Genomic DNA, 24,845 nt, shown 5'->3' on the forward strand with positions numbered 1-24,845 from the left:
AAATCTGAGCTGCCTTTTCTATTTGGAAGGAATCCTTATTTGTAAGTCATTCAAGTGCTAGGCAGTGGCATCCCCAAGGAAACTGAGGACTAGCAAATACTGTCTGGTAACTGGGAGAAACCAAAGGAATTTCTAGCTGCAGAGTATGTATTTGAAGCTAGTGTAAAAGACTAGAGAATGGAACAATCCGTTGCATTATAGGAAATCCCCCTAAAGCAGTATGTAATTCACCAAGTACGTGGCCAGAGAATCAAGACCCTCCTGTCAGTTATTAAGCATGTGCAGAGCAGAGAATCCCACGAGCCTTTGTTTTGGTTTTGCCTGAGCCATACACCTGGCTTCTTAAAACAACAAGATCCATTTCCATCCAACCTAACCGTGCAATGTAGAAGATGGTTGTTTCACTGGGAGCAGATTTTATAGTATGAAGTACCTCTGTTTTCTGAAAACAAGTAATTGCCGGAGATGTGAAGGTGATTAGGATTCAGATCTGCTCTCATATTTCAGGTTTAAGGTATAATTCTCCTCAAGAAGTAGGCAGTCCTGGCCAGATAGCTCAGTTCATTAGAGCATTGTCCTAATACACAAAGGTTGCAGGTTCAATCCCAGGTCAGGGCACACACAGGCAGATACATGTTTCTCTCTCTCTCTCTCTCTCTCTCTCTCTCTCTCTCTGTCCCTTCCTCTCTTTAAATTAAAAAAGAGAAAAGAAAGAAATAGGCAAATGCATACATGACAACAATAGAGGTGGACACAGGATAAGTACAATAAAATGCTTCTGAAAGACAGAGGAGTAGTTGTGGGACCGGACAATACAAAAAAGGAAGTGGTTTTGTGGGGGAACATAATGGAACATTGGTTTGGGACCTATTCTATTAATAATGTGGTAGGACGGCTACATGGCCTATATGTACAAAAGGTCTGTCTTTCTCCTACCCCCCCCTTCTGATTCAAATTGCCTTCAAATTTGAATCTCCTGTGAAGAATAGAAACCGTAACTTGGTTTTCTTTGATCTGCCCCCACAAACCAAGAAAAATGCCTTACACATAGAAGATGCTTAATAAATATTTGTTAGATGGATGTATGAACAGATGGGTGGATGAATAGGTGGATGGAGGGATGGATAGAGCATGTTCAGATGTCCTTGAGCAGAGATTTTATCTTTGTTTCTCGGAATTCCTTAGAGCGAAGTGAAGCAGTATAGAAGAGCGGAGGACGGAAAGGGGTGGCGAGATTTACAGGGAAAACAAACTGACATATATAAAGAACTGGGAGAACCTAAAATAAGTTGTGTTTTGGATAGCAAGGAATGAGAGTTGGGATGGCTAGATGACCGACTGGGTGCACAGATAGCAAATGTAGTTGTACATTTAAAGGGTATGAAATTATAGTCTTACCTCAAATGACACAATTTTATTGCTCCCAACATCATGTTATGTAAAAGCCTCTTCTTGCTTGTTTGTACTTATCTCTGACTGTTAGGCCTAATGCTAATACAATTATTTTTACTGCATTAGATAGTGTTTGTTTTTGTTATCAAAACAGAGACTTTCTGCTAAGTCATCCTGAAGCCTAACCTGACTTGCACAACATGCGGTTTCATAATTAAATTAAAATGGCAGGATGTTTTGGATTAGAGGAATCTTCCTTCAACCAGATCCAAGGTTAGTAAGAGAGTGTGACCTGTCTGAATTTCCTCATCCAAAACATCCGGACGTTTCACTGGGTTAATTTGCAACTTACTGGGAGATTTTGGGTCCAATTTCCTAACGATTTTCTGTCTATTTCCATTTCTCTTTTCAATTCAGGTCAATATGCATTTATTCAGCTCTCTTATTGAGAATAATATGAAAAGTATTACTAAGTGGAAAGAATAAAAAAAAATAGCAGATAAAATGCAAGAAAAGGAAGAAAAGTAATGAGCAAATAAATAAAAGTTCATTCATGAATAAAAAATTTATTCATGAATAAATAAATTCACCCATCCAACAAATGAACTTACAGAGTTCTTATTTATAGCATGCACTTAGCTTGGTAAGTACTGTGTAATATAGAGAAAACTATAAGTAAGCCCCTGCTTCCATTCTCCAGAAGTTTAGAATTTTACTTTATTAAAAATTTGCCACTGGACAATTGACATTTAATTTACACTGGTATTTTAATCCAATCAAAAACTTCACAAAGAAATGGCCATGAGCCTAACCGGGCAGTGGCGCAGTGGATAGAGCGCTGGACTGGGACATGGAGGACCCAGGTTCAAGACTCTGAGGTTGCCAGCTTGAGTGTGGGCTCATCTGGTTTGAGCAAAGCTCACCAGCTTGGACCCAAGGTCGCTGGCTCAAGCAAGGGGTTGCTCGGTCTGCTATAGCCCCATGGTCAAGGCATATATGAGAGAGAAAGCGATCAATGAACAACTAAGGTGTTGCAACGAAAAACTGATGATTGATGCTTCTCATCTCTCTCCGTTCCTGTCTGTCTGTCCCTATCTATCCCTCTCTCTGACTCTCTCTCTCTGTCTCTATAAAAAAAGAAAGAAAGAAAGAAAGGGAGAAAGAAAGAAAGAAAGAAAGAAAGAAAGAAAGAAAGAAAGAAAGAAAGAAAGAAAGAAAGAAAGAAAGAAATGGCCATGAACAACTTGCTTACATATTTTAAAAGATGTTGAGCTCTGGCTGGTGGCTCAGTGGATAGAGCATTGACCCAGTGTGCAGATGTCCTGGGTTCGATCTCCAGTCAGAGCACACAGGATAAGCAACCATCTGCTTGTCTCCCGTCCCTCTCCCTCTTCTCCTCTCACAGCCAGTGGCTCGATTGGTTGTTGACCCTGGGCTCTGAGGCTAGCTTGGTTGATTCGAGCATTGGCCCCAGATGGGTCAGGGCACATGCAGGAGTTTGTCTATCACCTGTCTTCTCACTTAAAAAAAAAAAAAAGTTGAACATTCTTTGTGGGAAAAGCCAAAACAAAATCACATTGCTCCATTGGTTAGGATATCTGTGTTTTGGTTAGGTTGAATCCCATGGCTACTAATCAGTGGGCTACAGGAAGAGAATTTTTTAAATATAGTTTTCCATTAGGGATTGTAGGAAATAATTCTTGGTACAATATATCAGGTAAACTTTTTTTCTCTGAGCATTGACATAAGCCTATGTAGCTTTAAAACGAATTATCTTTCACAAAAACAAATTGTCGAGTAGGACCAAATGTTCATATAGCTCTGAAGTATATTGGTAATTCCATTTAATCCATCTATGCCCCAACCTTGGCTAATTGCCAAACTGTAGCTCCCCATTCTTCGATGAAACGAAGTATGGAAAGCATTAGAAATACCATGATGGGGTGTTATTGAAAAGGCCAAGAAGGTGAGGCAGATGAACATTCATACAGAAAGGGTGATTATCACCCATATGGCATTTGAGGACTGTTCCCCACTGCCCCTGTGTCTTAGTCAGTTCAGGCTGTTATTACAAAGTACCACAGACTGACTGGCTTATAGACAACAAAAGTTTGTTTCTTACAGTTCTGTGCGCTGGAAGTCTGAGATCAGGGTGCTGGCATAGCTGGATTCTGGTGAGGATCCTCTGCTAGGTGGCAGACTTCTTGTTCTATCTCCCCCATGGTGGAGAGAGCAAGAGAGCTTTCTGGGGTTTCTTTTATAAAGGCATTACCTCCCAAAGGCCCCACCTCCTGAAACCATCACATTGGGGCTTAGAATTTCAGCATATAAATTTGGGAGGGGGACACAAATATTCAGCCCATTGTACTCCTGTCATTTCCTCCTATTCCGACTAAAAACCAATGCAATATACAGATCATGTATCATAGAAATGTATACTTGTTTATTGAGACAAAAGGCTGATGGAATTTGAGGGTGAAGCAGTGCTCGTGGTGGGACTTGAGCCAAGCCACAGCCCTGTTGAGTAGAGTCTGAGATCTCCCCTGAAGAAAGTAATAGGTAAGAGATCATTCCAAGCATTGCTAGGGAGCTCAGAGATATTTAGGGCAGGAGCTCCTGGAAAACTCTCAAGTTTCAGCCTGTATTCCATTTGAAATGTGGCATAAATGTAAAGATAAAAGCACTTGTTCCCATAGGCTTGTGTGTAGAGCATCATTTCTACACATGGGAAAAAATAGATGAGATATGCAAGGGGTTAAAAAGTTAAAAATGCTTTTGATTAGGGAAGAATCAAGATTTATAAACCAGAAGAGAAGACCCATCAATTAAGTTAATAAAATAGTAATTACAAATATTTTAAAAAGCTAAGGAAGTCCAGATGAGTTGTGGGGTATATATGGTCAGGGAACAGGGTAACCATGAGAAAATCCTGACAAGAAAATAATTCAGAAAGGAAATACTTTATTATTGGAAATAATTTCCACTCCTTATCTCAACCATTTTAATTAATATAAAGTAAGACATGAAAAAACAACTATTTCCAAAGCAATCATCCTCAGACATGTTTTGTAATATAGATAACCTAAATGGGACCAGACTTTCTAGAGGAGGCTATGGTTGGTAATTTAGTCTTCTGTCAGTGAATGACACTATATGTTTACCTTGCACTTTTTGCCAAGTTGCTCATAACATGCAGAAACTTGCAACTCACAGAAATGGTCTTGTAGTTCAGTCACTCTTCAGAATCCAGCAGATGAAAAGCTGAAGAGGTTACATTTTTCTGCTGACTGTGTTCATGCATGACTGGATGATTTATGGACAAGCCCAACAGCCACATCCATATCTTAGAGTCATTAACTACCAAGAGAAGGACTCATCCCAGAATCACTCAGAGGAAAAAAATATCCATTGAGAGTGAGTTTGTTTGAATAATCAGAACAATCAGAGCCATTTTTATCATGTTCTGATTTATCAGCTGCACCTTTTAAATACAAGTTGTTTTCTATGGCCCAAAGGGGACATTTTGAATGGTGCCAAGACTTTTCATGATGATAATATCTGAATGAATAGACCAGAAGTGATCTTACAATGAAGGCAAACAAGACCAGAAAGAAAGTCAAGAAAATGTCCCAAATTTCAAAAGGGTACTGTTATTGGTAAGCTTGGTAGCAAACCCCAGATAAATTTTAGGACAGATAATTAAAGAGAGGGTTTTAGAGCTCTTAATTAAAACAAAACAAAACAAAAACTCCTAATGAGAGCCAGCCTTATTCCCCATAAGCAAGAAATGCCACCTCAGATACTCTCTTTTGATGAGTTCACTGGGATGCTTTGCAATTTCTATCATGTTACACTCTTGGTCAAGAAAAAGAAATATGGTACTGGAAACTTCTATATTTTTTTTAAGTGAGAAGAGGAGAGATAGTGAGACAGATTCCCACATGCACCTGGACTGAAATCCACCTGGCAACCCCTGTCCAGGGCCAATGCTCGAATCAACTGAGCTATTTTTAATTCCTGAGGCTGACGCTCAGACCAACCTAGCTATTCTCAACACCGCCGCTGATGTTCAGACCAGTCGAGCTGAGCCACTGGCTATGAGAGGGGAAGAGGGAGAGAAGAGGGAGGGGAGGAAAGGGGAGATAAGCAGGTGATTGTTTTTATGTGCCCTCACCAGAAATCCAACCCAGGATGCCCATATGCCAGGCTGACACTCTATCCACTGAGCCAACTGCGTGGGGCTGCACCTTTCCAAATAGATTCGTTAATGGCACTAAAGATGGTAAAAGTAAAAAAAAGTGTCCATGTCCTGTCTTTCCTCCTATTACACTGAGGAACAATTTTTTTCATTTTCGTTTGCATGAGGTTTTAGAATTGTTTCTATATATTTCTGCATCACTGATTCCAAATATGAAATCCATTTTTTGGTGCATGCTCTAGTTTTTATGCAATTTTAATTTCTTTTTGTTATAGTTAATGGCATGCATTGGTTTTTTAATTGGAGTTAAAGGGGCAACGACTCTTGGATTGAACATAACCACAAGGCAATTAATGTTTTAGAAACATCACTTTTAGATAATTGTAGTTGTTTTTAAATGTAAAAAATTATTATCTGATAAAAACATCCCCTTATTTTGTTTTAAGATTGAATCACGGCTTCTTCGAGTAGGTGTAAATGTAGGAATAGACCTGACACCTCCTGTTATATATGTGGCTGTTACACACTTCAACGTCAAAGGTGCAATATCTCATCATTTGTGACATCATTTGTGACATTTTCAAGTTCCCCTTGGTGATCAAGACAAGAATTGGGCTCCTCATATTGTGTGTCATCATTGTAAGGAAATGCTTCGTGACTGGACAAAAGGAAAACACAAAGGTATGCCTTTTGGTATTCCCATGGTTTGGCGTGAACCTAAGGACCACAGCAGTGACTGTTATTTCTGTCTGGTCCATACAAAGGGCATTGGCAAGAAAAAACAGCATATGATCACATATCCTAATATTCCTTCAGCAATATGACCTATCCCACACTCTGAGACGCTCCTGGTTCCAGTTTTCAATGGTTTTCTTTCTTCTAAGGACAAAGAAAGTGAACATGGTGATCAAGTATATTTTGATAAGATGCATGAGGAAATGGTTGTACAATCTGAAGGGTCTTCTTCTGATGCCAAGAAGTCATTAACCCCTCAGGAGTTTAGCCAACCTGAATTGAATGACTTAGTAAGAGATTTGGGCCTATCAAAGAAAGCAGCCGAGTTATTAGCCTCCAGGCTTCAAGAAAAGAATATACTTCACCAGTCATCTAAGTATCCTATTTCAGGAAGCGTGAACAAATTTTTGTGGACTTTTTTTCCGAAAACAAATACTTTGTTTACTGTCATGATATTAGTAGACTTTTCAGCCAGCTAGATGTTACCACTTACAGTCCAACAGAATGGCGGCTATTTCTTGACAGCTCTAAATGGAGTCTAAAATGTGTTCTCCTACACAATGGTAATGTTTATGCAGCGGTTCCAATTGGTTATTCAACTCATCTGTGAGAAGATTATAATGACATAAAAATTGTCCTTGATTTTCTGAAGTATGAGGAGCATAACTGGATCATTTGTGTGGATCTTAAAATGGGAAATTTCCTGCTAGGACAACAGAGAGGTTTCACGAAGTATCATTGCTTTCTGTGTTTGAGGGACAGCTGAGCTTAGGAGAAACACTGGACACAGAAGGAGTGGCCAAAACGTGAAGCTCTGGAAGTAGGGATGCAAATATTGTGAATGAACCTGTAGTTAATCGAGACAGGCTCACTTCCCCCCCACTTCACATCAAAGTTGGCTTAATGAAGCAGTTTGTTCAGGCTTTGAATAGAGAAAGTGAATGCTTTCAACATATTATTTCTGCTTTTCCTAACTTGTCTTTCGAGAAGATAAAAGCAAGTGTATTCGATGAACCTCAAATTCGAACCTGCATACATGATGAAGAATTTGCCAGGAACATGAATAAGGAGGCGAAAGCAGCATGCTAGTCTTTTGTGGCAGTTACAAACAACTTCCTTGGCAACAAAAAAGCAGAAAACTATGAACTTCTGGTTCAAAGGATGCTGTTGGCTTTCCACAACATTGGATGTAACATGAGCATTACGATTCACTTCCTGAGCCTGACCAGGTGGTGGCGCAGTGAATAGAGCATTGGACTGGGATGCAGAGGACCCAGGTTCGAGACTCCGAGGTCACCACCTTGAGCGTGGGCTCATCTGGCTTGAGCGAAAAGCTCACCAGCTTGGACCCCAGGTTGCTGGTTTGAGCAAGGGGTTACTCGGTCTGCTGAAGGCCCACAGTCAAGGCACATATAAGAAAGCAATCAATGAACAAAAGGTGTCGCAATGAAAAGCTGATGATTGATGCTTCTCATCTCTCTCTCTGTACCTGTCTGTCTGTCCCTATCTATCCATCTCTCTGACTCTCTCTGTCCTTAAAAAAAAAAAAAGATTCACTTTCTGAACAGTCACCTTGATAAGTTTCCCGAAAATCTTGGAGCTGTTAGTGATGAGCAGACTACTGCTGGAGCCTCAAACGAGAATGTCCTCAACAAGTACACAAACGCAAGAGCTACAACGCAAATTTTTGCCTGAATAGAATTTAAATAAGTTTTGTGCAAACTTTATAATTAAAATAAGTGTTTTAATATGTTCTATTTTGAAATTGTAGACAAATTCTGATGCAATCATATCTTTTAGTGTCTTAGTGTATTCTCTGTGTTATATAAATTATTATATTTTCACAAAGATGATGCCGAAGAAGACATTCCACTTCATTACATTAAACTAAATGTTGAAATTTTACAATAAAATGAAAACCTAAAATCTTGAATTGCAAAAAACCTGTAGCTTACAGAGAAAAACTAATGTCAGGTTTGAGATCAGCACACTCGAATTAGGTAAAAACAAGTGTTTTTGTGGATGCAACAAAACTTTTGTTCCCCAGTGTTACTCATTTAACTGAACAAATAATTCACCTAGTTCAACATACAACTATAGAGCATGGATTTAATGCAGGGCAGTCTTCTAGGCAAGTGATAGAAAGAAGTTGCCCAAACCTTGTCCTCAAGGGGCTTATAATCTAGTAGTGGGAAAGGACAAATACACAAATAACCACAACACAAGCCAGAGTGGCACAATCAGAGTAAGAAAAGTACCAAATGCCATGGAGCACAGATGAAGACAAAGATTTCTTCCAGCTATAAGGTTAAATAGTTTTTTAGCATGGGAAGTGGCTTTCGAGGTAGAGTTTTTTTTTTAAAAAAAGAGAGAGATGGAAAGAATGAAGAAAGGCATTTGCCGCAGGAGCGTGAGCAGGGGCACAGAGCAGAGAAATAGACCAATCAGGTGGAAGCAGGGGAACTAGAAAGGAGAGTCAGGATGGTGGTGACACATTCCTCTTGCTGGAAATTAGCCATGGGGGGTCTTTGATGGGCAGGCAATCAATTGTTTAGGGTCAAGAGTCACACAGTCTGGCATTTGAATCTTGCCATGGCCACCAGCGGAGCCATGAAATTGAGCAAGTTATGGGACTTCTCCAAGTTCTAGTTGCCTCAGAACTATAGAATGAGCATGATTATAGTGTCTAACTCAGATTAAATAAGACTCTGTCAAGTGGGACCTGACACGAAGTAAATGCTCTCTAAATGCAGCTGAATAAAGCCCAGAATTAAACTGGAGAGAAGCCTTGCCTTTGCACGTTTTATCTGGCAGTATTGGAGAGCCGTGATTAGAGCAAGTCAGAATGTAGAAAATGTCTCTCTAATATTTGATGCCAATCTAAGTCAGCAGGGAGGTGGAGTCAGAGACAACACAAATCTCCCAGCGAGGAGAATGAGAGGGTTGATGTAATTTCTGCTCCACTCTTCCCTACCCCCTTATCCTTCCCCTCTGAATTCTCACAGCTTGGAGACATGCTCCAATAGCTCTTCCCAAGGCACAGGGTGGGAGAAGAACACATTCTGGTAAGGGAGCAGAACCGTGGACAATGGGGTAAGTTACCAGACCAATCAGCCAAATTTAGAGCACAAAGCAGGCAGTTGGGTCAGGACTGAGTAGTCAGACAGGCTGGAATTAGGTGGTAGACCATTCATAAAACGGACCGACCGCGTGGAACCTGGATATCAGCTGCCAGAACAAAGTGACAGGTCTGAGGCCCAGGTTTCAACAGGAGAGTGGGTATCAGCTGACCTCCAAGAACTAGGAGGCTAAGCAAAGGGGGAAGAGCACAGAGCCAGGGCACGGAGCCAAGGAAGGATCTCAACCATTGCAGCAGAGAGAATCAGTTTAGTGGGGACATTTATAGGAGTCTTACAGATTTGGCTGAAGGCCCCGGGTAAAACTGATTCAAGGTTTGCTGGTGGAAGTAGATGAGAACATCTGGCTGTAGTAAGATAGAGAGAAAACAGCTCTCCATTCCCCACCTGCCCACCTTGCCAAAAGCCCACATTTTGTGTTCTAGAGAAAATCAGTGTCCCAGTCGGATGACTGGTCTGGGTATTATGCACGGGCTATGTTTGGTATATACAAATCAAAAACACTGACCCAAAGCAATTCAGTTAAAGGCAGGACTTACCTTCCTGAATCACTCAGCCCCTGTCACTCAGCTCAGTGCCTGGATTTAGAAAGAGTCATTCCTTCCCCCAGCAAGGTTTAGATGTCACACCCCTGGGTTTGCTTAAGACAGTTTATAATATCAGAGATAGGGAATTATATATTTATTATATGAATTCCAACATGTATCAATAGATCGTTTTGAATAAAATAACATTAATGTAATACATATATTATAACATTCACTGCTTTAACTCATGGTTCCTTCTGAGCTCTGCACATCTCCAGGGCAGAGACACGGTCCTTTTCTTGCTGTGTTCTGAGGTGTGCAGCACAGAGTCTAAAATGTTGAAGTCAATATGCAAATCAGAAGTTTCCATTTTTAAATATTTCTCTTTGTTTTTACATGTTCATAGAATCTCACATCTCTCAAATTGGAAACGACTTTGGAGATGATCTCGTCTGTCTTCCCAGCCAATGCAGGCATTATTTCTACCACCTTTTTAGCAGATCGTTAGCCTCCTCTGGATACTTCTAGCCAGTTCGTTGTGAGACAGCCTGTTCCATTGCTGGGCAACAGAAATTTCTTATTCATAGTGCCCCTGAACCTCGTTCCCTAGGAACATCTCTCAGTGTTCCTACTTGTCTTCTTTCTACTTCCCTTGTCCCTGCCACCATATTTTGTTCCTTTATTTTTCTATGTGAAGCAATTTACTATGTGAAGTTATTTAAGATCTCTCCTCTTCCTAGTTACCCTATTCAGGAATCAATGAGTGTGGTTTATGTCCATGACTTTAAAAGGTGGCACTCAAGACTAGTACTCCGCAATTTGACTACAGAGTACACTGGGAGCAGAGGGTGGCTATTACCTCCCCATTCTGGTATTATTATACTATCAATGGCACTTTAGATTGCATTAATAAACTTTATCACTGCAACATTTCCCACTGTTTTTTATTAAACATTTAAAAGGCATATTTTTTCAAAAAAAATTAAATTCAATCAAACTATGCCTTCTCATTCTATATAATTGAATCTTTAAAAAAAGTCAAACATTAAGTTTCGAATCTTATCACTTGAAATTTTGGTGTGTATTGGAAAACACTGTACTAGGGGAGGGATTGGAACATATGTTGGGACCTGCTCTTGACCAGCTTTCTCTTTCACTTCCCCCCAAGTCTCCAGGAAGGCATCCCCAGAGGATCCTTGGTCCCTCTCACCCCTCACGAGTCAAGTTTCTAAGTCTTATCAGTGTTATGCCTAACTATCTTCCTGTCTGTTCCCGCTACTATTTTTTTTTTTTTGATTCAGGTTCTAACATGAAATACTGCAGGATCTTTCTAAAATGCAAGTCCCTTCGGGTGTTCTCGGATCAAAATGTTTCAATAGCTTTCCAGCTCCAAGACAGAGTCTAAATTTACCCTTCAAAGAGTTTAAAGGGCCCCTTTCAAGAGCCCTGTTTTCCGCATTGCAGCCCAATTTTTAACGTCCTCCTGCACATTTCACACTGCAGTCACTTCAGTGTGCTCATGGTTCCGATGCACTGGCTCTCTTCTGCTTTGGGGCCTTTGCTTGCAGGCCAGGCATCATCCTAAATGCTCTACACAAATTAACTCACTTAATCCTTCCCACCACCCTCTGAAGTAGATAATATTGTTCCTGTTTTACTGGGGGTGGGGAAGGAGCTCATATATTAAGCATTTTGCCCAGTCATGCAGTTAATAAATTGTACAGCTGGATGAAGTCTCATAGCCTTAAATGCCCTCTCTTTCTTTCTCCTTGGCAAACTTCTACCCATCTTTCAAGGGAGTTCGAGCACTAATGCTTCTGAGAAATCTGCCTATCGCTGAACTTACTTAACTAGGAGGTAGAACTTGTCATTCTGGGTTCACTTGCTAACTGATTGTCTTTCTCTCAGCGGCGTGTCCACTGAGAATGCGCACATAACCTACTCCTCACTGAGTCCCCGGAACCTGTGTTCTGTGCCAGGAATCTAATAAATGCTTTGATGAAAGGACTCATTAACGGATAAGTGAATTAACCACTTACAGATTTCCTTTGGCGGTTATAAGATGGCATTATAGCAATTTGTCAAATTGTCCATTTTTTTCTGTAATGACTACCAAAAATATGACCAAAGCGTAACTATAGACTAGCTGTCTACTGCACATCAGCTCAATTATCTTGAGTTCATTTGAGAACAATATAGCTTTCTGAAGTGCTCTGTAATTACCTAAAAATTACCTTCCAGTGACAGGAAGTTTTTAAATTACAAAGGCCATGCAGTGCAATGCACAAATGATGTATTATGGAACGGTACACCTGAAACTTATGTAATCTTATTAATCAATGTCACCCCAATAAATTCAACTTCAATTTTGAAACAATTAAAAAATACATTACTAATTCCAAATGCCCTTCAGAAAGATGTCCTTTGAGTTTCTAGTTCCTTTAGGTTGAGAGTTAATCTAAGAGTGAGGAACGGAACCTGTGCCAAGGAAACGCAGTCAAGCCCACTTGTCACATACTGTCAGATGGGCGACAAGCAGAGAGAGAAGCAAGGAGCCCTGGGAAATAAATTCTGAACCTTTTCTACACAAAATATCCTCCAGAAGAAAACAAATAGTGAAAATCAGATAAGCAGGTGAAGCTGTAAAGGAAAGGGCTCCCCAAACTTTTTACACAGGGGGCCAGTTCACTGTCCCTCAGACCGTTGGAGGGCCGCCACATACAGTGCTCCTCTCACTGACCACCAATGAAAGAGGTGCCCCTTCTGGAAGTGTGGTGGTGGGGGGGCGCGGATAAATGGCCTCAGGGGGCTGCATGTGGACCGAGGGCCGTAGTTTGGGGACCCCTGTCAATAGCAAAGCACTTGTCCTCTGAACCCCAATGCAAACAGCACCTAAGGCTCTAGTATCAATACTATATTAACTATATTTTCTTAGTTTCTGTATTTGCATTGCTCTGACATCTAAGGCCTCAGTGATCACAGGAGGGGAAGCTGCCTACCCAAGGCCAGCCGATTCTTAGATATAACAAGAAAGTGCACCTTTCATAAGCAAATTTAAAGCCCACATCCCCAACTACTTCTTTTTTGTCAAGCTTTCACACTTCAAGTCAATATTCCTCTGCCTTAGTCAACCCAAGGCCAGGACACTGAGACAGCCACAACACCCCAGAGCCTGATGAAACTATTCAGTCTAGTCAGCCTTATACCTGGTTAGGCTGGTAACTCTGCCTAGGTCATTCCTTTCCACAAAAACCACAATAAAGGCTCTTGCCCATACTTTCCTCTGCAGTAGTTCCCGGTCATGAGTTTATCCAGCTCAATGCTAGGAGATAAATTCCTTGCCCCAAAAGACCAGCATTAAATACCAAATGTATAGTAGTATCCCCTTATCCATAGGGGTTAAACTCCAAGAGGAACTTGTCCGATACCGCAAACAGTACCAACCCTTAGGTATAACTGTGTTTTTCATATATATACATAGCTATGACAAACTTTAACTTATAAATTAGGCACAGTATGAGACTGACAACAAAAATAATAAAGTAAAACAATTACAGCATTATAGTTGTAATAAAAGTTATGTGAATGTCGTCTCTCTCAAATTTTCTTATCGTACGGTACTCGTCCTCCTTCCTGTGATGATATGATATGTTACAATGCCACTGTGAGATGAAATGAGGTGAATGATATCTGAGGATAAATAAGATAAGGACCCGGTGTTTAAGAGAGGAACTATTAATGGAGCCAAGCTGTCCTGAATGTCTCTGATGTTTCCATAAAAAGGCATCCTTGCATCATACTGACAGGATTTCAAGTCCAGTCGTGGGCTGCTTTGGTTTCAGCACCACCTTCACCACCACAAGGCCTGGACACATTTTAGCATTGTGCATTCTTGGCACAGAGACGATTTTTTCTTGGCTCATCCTGTCCAAATTCTACGGTGTCCATGAGTGTGTCAGTAAACATAAAATTATGACACCTTTTTGATGGGACATGAACATATAGATGTTCCTGAAGCTTATATTTTTGTGGTGATAAATGCCAAGGACAAAACTTGAGTTTTTCTATCTGCTTTTAATTTTTTTTAATTTAATTATTGTTATTAGTATTTTTAGCAAGACAGAGAGAGAAAGAGAGAGAGGGAGAGAGAGAGAGAGGAACAGACAGACAGGAAGGAGAGAGAATAAAAGCATCAATTCATAGTTGTGGCACCTTAGTTGTTCATTGATTGCTTTCTCATATGTGCCTTGACCGGGATGCCCCAGCCGAGCTAGTGACCCCTTGCTCAAGCCAGTCACCTTGGGCTCCAAGCCAGTGGTCTTGGGGGCCTCAAGCCAGAGACCATGGGGTCATGTCTAAGATCCCATGTTCGAGCCAGTGACCCTGTGCTCAAGCTGGATGAACCTGCACTCAAGCCAATGACCTTGGGGTTAGAACCTGGGTCCTCAGCATCCCAGCATCCCAGGCAAATGCTCTTTCTACTGTGTCACCACCTGGTTAAGCTCTATATCTTTTAAATAACCTTAAATGCATTTGGAAAACAGTAAGAGAATAAATCTAAAAGTAAAATTAACTTTAGGCTGCCTGACCAGGTGACCAGGCAGTGGCACAGTGGACAGAGCATCAGACTGGGATGCAGAGGACCCAGGTAGAAAACCCCGAGATCTCCGGCTTGAGTGCAGGCTCATCTGGTTTGAGCAAGGCTCATCAGCTTGAACCCAAGGTCGCTGGCTTGAGCAAGGGGTCACTCAATCTGCTGTAGCCCCACAGTCAAGGCACATATGAGAAAGCAATCAGTGAACAACTAAGGTGCCAAATTGAAGAATTGATGCTTCTCATCGTTCTCCCTTCCTGTCTGTCTGTCCCTAGCTGTCCCTCTCTGTCTCTGTCACAAGGAAAAAGAAATTAACTTTAAGCTTATATACTAAAATTAAGTCTCAGAAAGCAGAGTCAAAATCTTAGCAAATGGAAGCTTCTCCTGAGATTAACGGTAAATGTCTTCCAAAGATGTAGAAGTGTGGTGAATGTATTATTTTTGAAATGTTTTTGAAGCTACTAAATTATTAAAGATAATTTTTTCTCATTGACACCATAGTTTTTATTTATTCATGACTGTTGTTTGAGATTTATTTATGACTTATTTATTTATGAATTAAGGCACACATTTTAAATAGCAAGAAATAAAATTATGACATCAGCTAACTCATAGCTACTTCCTGTATGTCAATAAACACCCCTAGAAAACCCATTTTTTCCTAGCAAACGCCACATCTTTACTTTCATTCTTATGGCTTGATGGAGAAGGAAATGGGAAAAGAGAGACGAGGGAGTTGGGAAGTGAGGAGAGCAGCTTTATCCTGTAAGCAGCCAGCATCAGCTGAATGCCAGCTTCCAGAATAACATTTGGTTTCATTCCACTGAAGTTCTGGCACCTTCACTTGGGTCATATGTTCATTTGAGGCCATTTAAACCTGTCTCCACCCAGATACAGATAAGATTGCAAACAGTCAGGAACACAGGAAGCCAGCCAGCCAAGATACTAATAGATAAGGGTAGAAAAAGAAGGACTAATCTCATAAGCAATTATCACAGAGGAGCCTTTTATAGCCATAATTCTTTGGTGAATTTCTACTGCCAGGTGGTGAAGCATTGTGATGCTCTTGAATTAAACTTTAGGTTGAAAGATACTTTGAGGATCTCTCCACTTATGGAGGAGGAAATTTATGAACGAAGAACAGAGAGTTTCATTGCTAAAGTCAAGGTCTCATGGCTGGTTAAACAGAAGAGTCAGAGTCTGAAGCTCCATCTGCTGAATTGCAATCCACTGAGCTTCCTTTTTGTTGCCTCAGTACGTGTCCTAAAGTACTCCTCAATTCATGACACGCCACCCTTCCTCCAGGAATACAACTTGCTCTCATGATAAACTATCAGTTGCACTCATTATTTTTTTCATTCAGTCATTTTTCAAATATATATCCAAAGCTCACTATATGCCAGAAGAGAGCACAACAGATCACGTTAGTGTGGTCCTTGTCCTCAAGATGACCACATTTTAGCATGAATACCTACTTGTAACAATGCCTTCTGGATTCAGTCTTCTCCACCAGAAATCACTGCTTCTCTCCCCATGAGAAATGCTTTACTTTGATGCCTATTAAAGCATGCCTATTAACATTGACACGAGAGAAAAGTAAAACACAGTAAAACAGAAGATGCGGCTGTTAAAGAGAAAATCACAAGCCCCAAATGGACTTACTTCCACTAAAGCCCATGACGCCTAACCCAATTGCAGTTTCAACCTTCTCCAGCAATGTAATATTAATTGCTCAGTCTGGAATTCTCTGGTCAGTACCAATGAGGTAATTTGTCACATGGGCTTCCTCCATTCTTTCCAAAAGAAATTGAGGCAATTGGCCTGAGGTAATCTTGCCTGAAATAATCCATCCTTCTCTTTTGCTAGTTACTTTCTTATCCCACCCAGTTTCTGCCTTTAAAACCTTCCATATTGTACAGCTTTTCAGGGCTTCTTTTCACTTGCTGGATGTGATGCTTTATGAATCACTCAATAAAGTCAATTAGATGTTCAAATTTCCTCAGTTGGCCCTGGCCAGTTGGCTCAGCAGTGGAGCGTCACTCCAGCGTGTGGAGGTCCCAGGTTTAATTCCTGATCAGGGCACACAGGAGAAGTAACCATCTGCTTCTCCACCCCTCTGCCTCCCCCTTCTCTCTCACTCACTGTCTTTCTGTCCACCTCCTGCAGTCATGGCTCATTCGAGCAAGTTGGCCCCAGGACCTGAGGATGGCACTATGGCCTCACCTCAGGCACTAAAATAGTTCGGTTGTTGAACAATGGAGCAACAGCCCTAGATGAGCAGAGTATTTCCCCCTAGTGGGCTGGTTAGGTGTATTCCAGTTGGGGCACATGTGGGAGTCTGTCTCTCTGCCTCCATGCCTCTCACTTAATAAAAAAAAATAATAAAATAAATTTTCTCAATTGAATTTTAGTTTTTTAACACAGACTATAGTGGATATTGCATCTAAAACAAGTGAAGTGCTTTTGAAATTGAGTCAGGAAGCTTCCAGGATGCAATGAAGATTGAATCACAAATGCCCCTATGGTGTTTTCCTGCAATTGATTCCAAAGAACTGTAATTGAAGGAAGCCTGTACTTTTCCTAATAACTGTAAATGCTCCTTGTCCAAAAAGCTCACATCAAATCTTTAAAGGGTACAGTCACTATTAATCTAAAGGAGTTTTTAAAAATACATGATTATAATAGGGCATGTAAGAGGGCTAGGAAAAAGAAGGTATGCCACTGGCAATGAGAAACAAACAGCCTGACCTGTGGCGGCACAGCGGATATAGATTGGCCTGGAATGCCGAGGTTGCTGATTTACAACCCAGGCTCACCCAATCAAAGCACATACAAGAAGCAACTGCTACAAGCTGATGCTTCCTGCTCTCCCCTTGCATTTTTCTCTTTCTCTTTCCTTCTTCTAAAATCAATAAATAAAACCATTAAAAACAAACAAACAAACAAAAGCCTGCAGCTTTAAAAGGTTTTCTGTTTTTCTTTCTTAGAAGAGGCTTCATCTGGCTTCAATATAAGAAGATTCTTCCCAAATTGACAACGTAGGATTAATAGTTTATTATTTTAAAATGTGAGATAACCATTTGCACTCCTCACTGGCTTCAGAGTTCTTTTCTCAATTTAGAATCATTGCAATGTTTGTGAGTTTATTGGCATAAAAAGGTTTCCCAATGCTTCCACTGATATATTTCTGAATGAGAATAAAGGAAACGCAACCAGCTATATCAGCAATGATTCCACATGAATAGGAAATCCAAATTTGTGAGTTCTCATTTCTTTTGGAAATATGAATCAGTGTTCCTAATGTTGAAAATACATTTCTGTGGTAATGACCTTGTATAAAGATTTCAATTCAGGGTGAAGATAGTGGAGAGAATATGTCAAATTAAATTTTGCATATTCTAATTGAAGCTTTGTCAGTGGAAATATTTTTCAATTTACCTCTTATGTGTAAGATACACAGCAGATATAGAACACGTTATTTTTACTATCAAGTAGAAAAATTAAGGGAATAAGAATTCCAAGATGGTGATGGAGTAGGCGGACGTCACAACTGCCACCCCCCCCCATGGACCCAATTGGAAGACAACTAAATTTAAGAACAATTACCTTGGAAAACCAACTTGGACTAAATGAAGATAAATACATAATTTAGGATCACAGAAGAAGCCACATTGAGACAGGTAGGAAGGGCGAGATGCAAAAGGGCTGCCCCACTCCTCGGAGTAAGCGGCGGTTGAGGATCCAAAGGGACTCTCACTGTGAAGAGCTTTGCCCTGAGAGATGTGGGTCCTAAGACTCAAGCCGGGTACCCCAGCCTAGAGCACTAGAACCTAGACGAGGTGCCCACATAGCATCTGGCAGTGAAAAATGCTGAGGTTTCCATCTGCAAGAAACAGACAGGAGCTCTCAAAGATGCAGGCACCATCTCAAAAGCCAATGTAGAAAATTTGATTCACAGCCACTACCGGGGGCTCCAGAGAAGGGAGGCCTGAAAGGACTAGAGTTGTGTGAGGAGAGTGTGAAGTTGGTGGCCCAGGGAGAGACATGGTAGGGGACGGCCACTGGAAACCCTGTGCTGAGTCATTTCCCAGTGTGGGAGTCACCCTCTTTCTTGGGTGGAGCAGTCCCCTCCGTGTGCATCCTGGGGGAAAGGGAGTGTCTTATCCTTAGGAATCCATATTGCCCCACCCTGTGGAGCCTGAGTCATTCTGAGGAGCCAGGAAGCAGGAGGCACGTTAGTGATTCAGTTTTCTAGTGTTGAGGCTGGAATTTTTCCCACATTCTTTTGAGAATATGACTGACAGGTGCTTCTGCCTCATGGGAGATTCAGTAGAAACTGCCCAGTCTGTGGGAAGACCACATCTCTGGGTTTCAGAAGCCACACCCACCAGACTCCTGGAGCCCACACCCTACTGAGGTCTGTGAAAAAGTCTGGACAGACTGACACCTGGGCCAAAAGGCAGGAGCCACACCCACCACCCTTCCTAACCCCTGAACTGCCTCAGTCAGGCTCTAGACCAGGGGTAGTCAACCTTTTTATACCTACCACCCACTTTTGTATCTCTGTTAGTAGTAAACTTTTCTAACCACCCACCGGATCCACAGTAATGGTGATTTATAAAGTAGGGAAGTAACTTTACTTTATAAAATTTATAAAGTAGAGTTACAGCAAGTTAAAGCATATAATAATAATTACTCACCAAGTACTTTATGTCAGATTTTCACTAAGTTTAGCAGAATAAATCTTTATAAAACAACTTACTATAGTTAAATCTATCTTTTTATTTATACTTTGGTTGCTCCGCTACCACCCACCATGAAAGCTGGAACGCCCACTAGTGGGTGGTAGGGACCAGGTTGACTACCACTGGTCTAGACTCTACTACAGGTTTTTTCAGGGGCTGAGCCCAACAATCAGTCAGCAGACAGAGGCTTCAGGAGACAGGACTCAAGAAATTTTAGGCCTTTTGCTGACTTCCCCCAGGCCCAGTGTGGATAAAAGCCAGCCTAGGAGTGCAGCTTGGTATTTCCCTGTGTACCTGGGCCCAGCAGAAGCAGCCACAGACTCTGGTTTGCTTATAGCTCCACAAAGGTTGCTGAGGACCAGTCACAGGCAGGGTCCTGCACAGGTCTACACTGGGTTCCCTCCAGGGAGGCTCATAGCTGGCACATCCAGTAGTAGCTGTAGATAGCATTGTTTCAGGACTTAATGACCCTTGCTGGTGGTGTGTCCAAAGGGAGGGCTCATCAATCACTGGGCCCAGCTGCAACAAGTTTCACTTTCTGTGGTCAGCACCAGCAGAGCAGCTCATACATGCACTGGATAAGGTGGAGCTTCACAGTCTGCCAGCCCAGGTCCCAAGTATCCTGCCCTGCTAGGCTAGCTTCCTCAGGGGAAGGGAAAGAGATCACGGTCATTCAAGCTGTGGGTTCCCTGGCACCTATTGTTGGGACTGGTCAAGGGGCTTAGCCACTTTCTGGGGGGGGGGGGAACACAATCAGCCCCAAGGGAGGACTCTCTCAGTCTTTCTCCCTGAGAACTGGGGCATCCCAGCTGGAAACACTTCTGTAGAGGGGACTGTCAACCCCACCCAATCTGATGTTCACACTGGGGAGAAATAGAATTGGAATATCCAGCAGTGGCTGGAGAATTAGGCTCTGGAGTAGTGGTCACTTTCCCCATACTGAGCTCCTGACCAAGAGACTCTTGAAGTAAGGGTCCCACTAACATTGTCCCAGTCTCAGCTGCCCTAACCCACCAAGCATAAAACCTGTAGAGAGGTTGGTAGGTGAGGCCAGTCTGAGCCCAGACTACTGTCTTTCTATAGAAGACTCTGTGGGAAGAACAGGCAGCTGCAAGAGGAGGTGGAGCAGCTGAAAAGTGGAGATAAATCTTACAGAGCTTGGGGTTTTTACGAATCTGCTGTCATCTCTAAGCAGGAGGAAGCTGATCCTTGTACAAAGGTTAGCCCCTCCCACACTACCCAGGCACAAAAAATTCAGACATAAACAGTGAACAGAGCAGTCTCTCCAGACAGGTAGTCCATGGCGGGTTACAAATGACTGCTGAAGCCAACCCATACCCAAACCCTGCTGAAGAGGACCCCAAACTAACACAACCAGTAGTGGGTGGCAGACAGCACCAACACTAGACTCAGCTAGGTACAAAAGCCGCATGCCAAAGGAAGAGTCCAGCAGGCACCAGACACTGAGGAGAATAAATACACCCAACAGGACAGACACTGCACAGCATCTAATACACATGATCAAGGTTGACCCTTAGAGCCAGCCAGCCTGTAGGGATAACCCCACTCCCAAAAGGGCCAATAGCATTCAATATTTATATACAACAGGAGTGTAAATACTACCCTCAAGAAGCATTCCTAGAGCAAGGAACTCAGGTGGCCTGGAGGTCAGGACCACTGAGAATATTTTCCTCATAAAGATGCCACAACTAATTTCAAAGTCAGACAGAGCTACCTAATACACAGACAAAATGGGCAGACAAAGAAATATGACCCAGATGAATCAACAGAAGAAATCTCCAGAAAAAAACCTAAATGAAGTGTGTTACAGTAATATAATGTTATAATAATTAAATATATAGAAATATAAAAAATATGGATGACATATAGAAATAAGTTAGGATATAATATTAAAAGCCATTAAGGCAAGTGATTAAGGCTATGCTGTCTGGATAGGAATTAATCTAGTGTGTACAGATATGATAGGCAGACTCTGCCTTTCTCACAGGGCCCACTTAGTGTGTGTATGAAGTTATACATATATTGATAAAAAATGCCTTGATGTGATAATTCTGTATGTTAACATAAACAAGAAGCTTCCCTAAGAACACCTTAAAAGTTGCTTGATGTGACATTTTGGTAGATTAACATAAAAAGGGCTTCCTGTGAGGAATTCCTAAAAGGGTGGTTTGAGGTGATAATCCTGTAGACTGATACCTGTTAGGAGGCATTGGCCTGAAAGGTACTAAAGCTAAGGGGCCCCCTGCTATGGTAGTCTCCCAGACTCCAATGTTATGGACTGTGTCCATGCCACTCTGACCAAGGACAACCGAGAGGAGCACGCCAATGGGGCCCCCTTAAGCTGTACCCAGGTATGCCAAAAGGATTTGTGAGTAATAAACTGCCCGTGTGATTCTTGAAACTAACTTGTGTGTCAGTCGTGTCTTTCCTCCAGTGGCAGTTAATCTGAGCACTGATAAGCAGAATCTTCATAGCTGCCTCAAGAGTAGTCTCAAAGAGGCTACCAGCTCTGCTGTTAAGCAGGAGTGCCCCAGTGTGCGGGTAAGTCAAATTGAGGATGCCTGATTGATGTAGAGCTTGGGTTCTACTGGGACAAAAGGGGAGTAACCAAACTGCCAGACATAGAGTTTAAAATAATGGTTATTAGGAGGCTCAAGGATCTTAGAGTAATAATGGAAGATCACAGTGAGAACTTAAAGAGATACTAAGCATTAAAAAGGACATTGAAATCATAAAAAAAAAAACCATTCAGAAATGACAAACACAACATCAGAAATGAACACTGCACTAGAATCCCAAAACACTGATTCAAAAGAAGATATGCACCTCCATGTTTATTGCAGCATTGTTTACAATAGCCAAGATCTGGAAACAGCCCAAGTGCCCATCAGTGGATGAGTGGATAAAGCTGTGGTATGGTTACACAGTGGAATACTATGTGGCCATGAAAAAGAAGGAAATCTTACCTTTTGCCATGGCATGGATAAACCTGGAGACTATTATGCTAAGTGAAATAAACCAGGTAGAGAAAGACAAATATCATATGATCTCATTATATGTAGAACCTAATAAACACAGTGAATGGAAGAACAGAACAGATGCAGAAGTGGAGTCACAGGGAGCAGAGGGACAGCTGTCAGAGGGAAGGGGGATGAGAGGATGGGATCAGAGAAGGTGAAGGGATTAGTGAAATTGTATACACATAACACATAGATACAGATAACAGGACAGGAAGTTCCAGAGGAAAGGGGGGGGCAAAAGGGGTATAATGAGAGGCATGTTGTTGGGGGATGAGGGTGTTATACTGAGTGGGATGCTTGAAGCCATGTTAACATACTAAATTAAAACTTTAATTTAAAAAATGAAAAAAAGAAAATTAAAAAAAATGGAAGGTCATACGGGAAAACATTGTCTTTTAAAAAGATGAACCTAGTAAAGAACAAAGAAAAAGACTTACCCGCATGACATCTTTTACTTGCTGCCTAGGGTAGGAATGGGCAGAAGGGGACCAGGGAGAAAGAAGAACCACAAGAGGTATACAGAATGACAAGTGTCTCCACAGCACTTTTCTTCTCCTTCTAAAAGCCTCCCTTGTACCAACTTTGAAATACCCCAAAGTAAGTTTAGAAGTTGGGACTGCAGAGAGACATAACATTGATTCCTAAAATGCGTGCTTAGGAAAGTCCATGTTATTGGACACCCTAACTGGTATCCAAGCTTGAACATTTCCATTGATTGTTGTTAGAAATCTCCTGGCTTTAACTATTCTCTCTTAATCCTTTGACATGCACTGTGGACTAATGACGTGAATACTTGACACAAAATCCCATAAAATATTATGCTTTAGTAACCTCCTAGTTAAAAATTTATTTCATTTTCTTTACTGGGGCCAAGGTACAGTTTTGCCATTTGATTGTGAAAAGTCTATATTTTATAAAATACCAGGGCCAATTTTTAATATAATAAACCCACAACTTGTGACATATTTGTAAGTGTATAAAATAGGCAGAAAACAGAGACAGACAGTGATTCTCCAAATGACAGAAAAGCAAATAATTGTTTCCCTAGATGTGTGAAAGTGCCTTTCTTTAAAAAAAAAAGTTCCCTCTTTAGAATACATACACTTGTAATAGAATTTCTAATATGGATAACCATGAAAGCTTGCCTACATATTTTAAAAAATAAAACCAAGTAACAAAAAGGGATAGTTCATGGGAATTGTTCTTCACTTAGTTATTTTTAAAATTCTTCTTGTTCTGCTATTTTATCACTAAACATGATATATGGAAACCCTTTTGAAAACAGGATTTCTTCTTCTCTCCACACTGTCCTTCTTGTCAGATGCTTCTATCACTCTGTATATGAATATATATACCTACATATGCATATGCATATATGTAGGTATGTATTTCATGTACAGGTGGCCTGAGGAAGCATAACATGATTGATTATATATGAATAATTCCTCCAGGATTTAAGACAGGAGACAAATTAAAACTAGCTTTTAAAACAAGTCAGTCACTTCTGCCTTTTCTTATGAATCTATCATTTGCATTATGTATTTTTAAAAGATCTATAGAGCTATTCTAACTTTCCCTTGCCATATAAAATACATGATTTAATTGTTTCAGCCATCATACCCATCCATCCTGAGCAAATCATGACACTTCAATTAAGCACTTTGTCTTTACAGAGTGAACAGCTGACTGTATACAGCTAGCTCAGCATAGTGGAGGGAAAGGTGACATTTTACTTCAACCCCAAACAAAACTATTATATTTACCTTCTACTCTGAAGATAGTAAAGTGCGGTCGGCAATGGAAAGAACCCAACGCATTCCCTGCGCAGTTCATCCACAGACCCTGGTAAACCCAAGTGGCGGTTATCACCGATGAGGCTCGCGTGGTTACCTTCCACTCGTTGGACACAGTGGCAGCAATGAGAGCTCCAAACCCTCCAACACCAAACAGCAGAGCTGAAATCTGTGCCCTAAACATGTCGCTCAGACTTCTCCAGCGACGCCGTCCAGACAGAACACTTTGGTGGTCTAGGCATGCAGCCCACGAGTAGCACTTAGACAAGTGTCACAGCAAGTTAATGTGGGTAGGTGGCAGTATGTCATGCTCAAATGGCCTGAGGAAGTTCCAGAATTTTGGATAAAGTCTGATTTACCGTTGGCATTTTAAAGACAGCCTTAAGATGAACTTTCTAATATCCTACATAGACATTCTACTAAACTTTTGTAGATGGATTTTAAAGGTCTCACTTCATAATTTTTTTTTCCTGGCACCATAGTTAATGCTTAATTTTCTGTTAACCTGAAACTTAACAAACTATGCCACTACCAGATATTACAAAGTACAAATTATACAGTAACAGTTGGGGCTTTTTTGACCAATTACTATTGTCTTGCATGCTTCTGAATCTTTTTATAAACGGAAGCATTGTGGGTATCTTTCTACAACCTGTGTTTTCCACAAAATATTATGTTTGTGA

At 41.2% G+C, this 24,845-nt stretch overlaps 1 protein-coding gene across 1 annotated transcript in view; it reads right to left on the reverse strand.

Moving 5' to 3' along the window:
* Positions 1 to 24,581, reverse strand: part of CLDN10 (claudin 10) — a 126,533-nt gene extending 101,952 nt beyond the window's left edge. Inside the window, exon 1 of the mRNA XM_066235148.1 lies at positions 24,133 to 24,581. Within this exon, the coding sequence (XP_066091245.1) occupies positions 24,133 to 24,346 (214 nt within the window). The 5' untranslated portion in view covers positions 24,347 to 24,581. The remainder of the gene's footprint in view (positions 1 to 24,132) is intronic.
* Between the last annotated feature and the right edge of the window lie 264 nt (positions 24,582 to 24,845).

The sequence above is a fragment of the Saccopteryx bilineata genome, chromosome 6 (genome assembly GCF_036850765.1).
Source record: "Saccopteryx bilineata isolate mSacBil1 chromosome 6, mSacBil1_pri_phased_curated, whole genome shotgun sequence".
Taxonomy (NCBI): Eukaryota; Metazoa; Chordata; class Mammalia; order Chiroptera; family Emballonuridae; genus Saccopteryx; species Saccopteryx bilineata.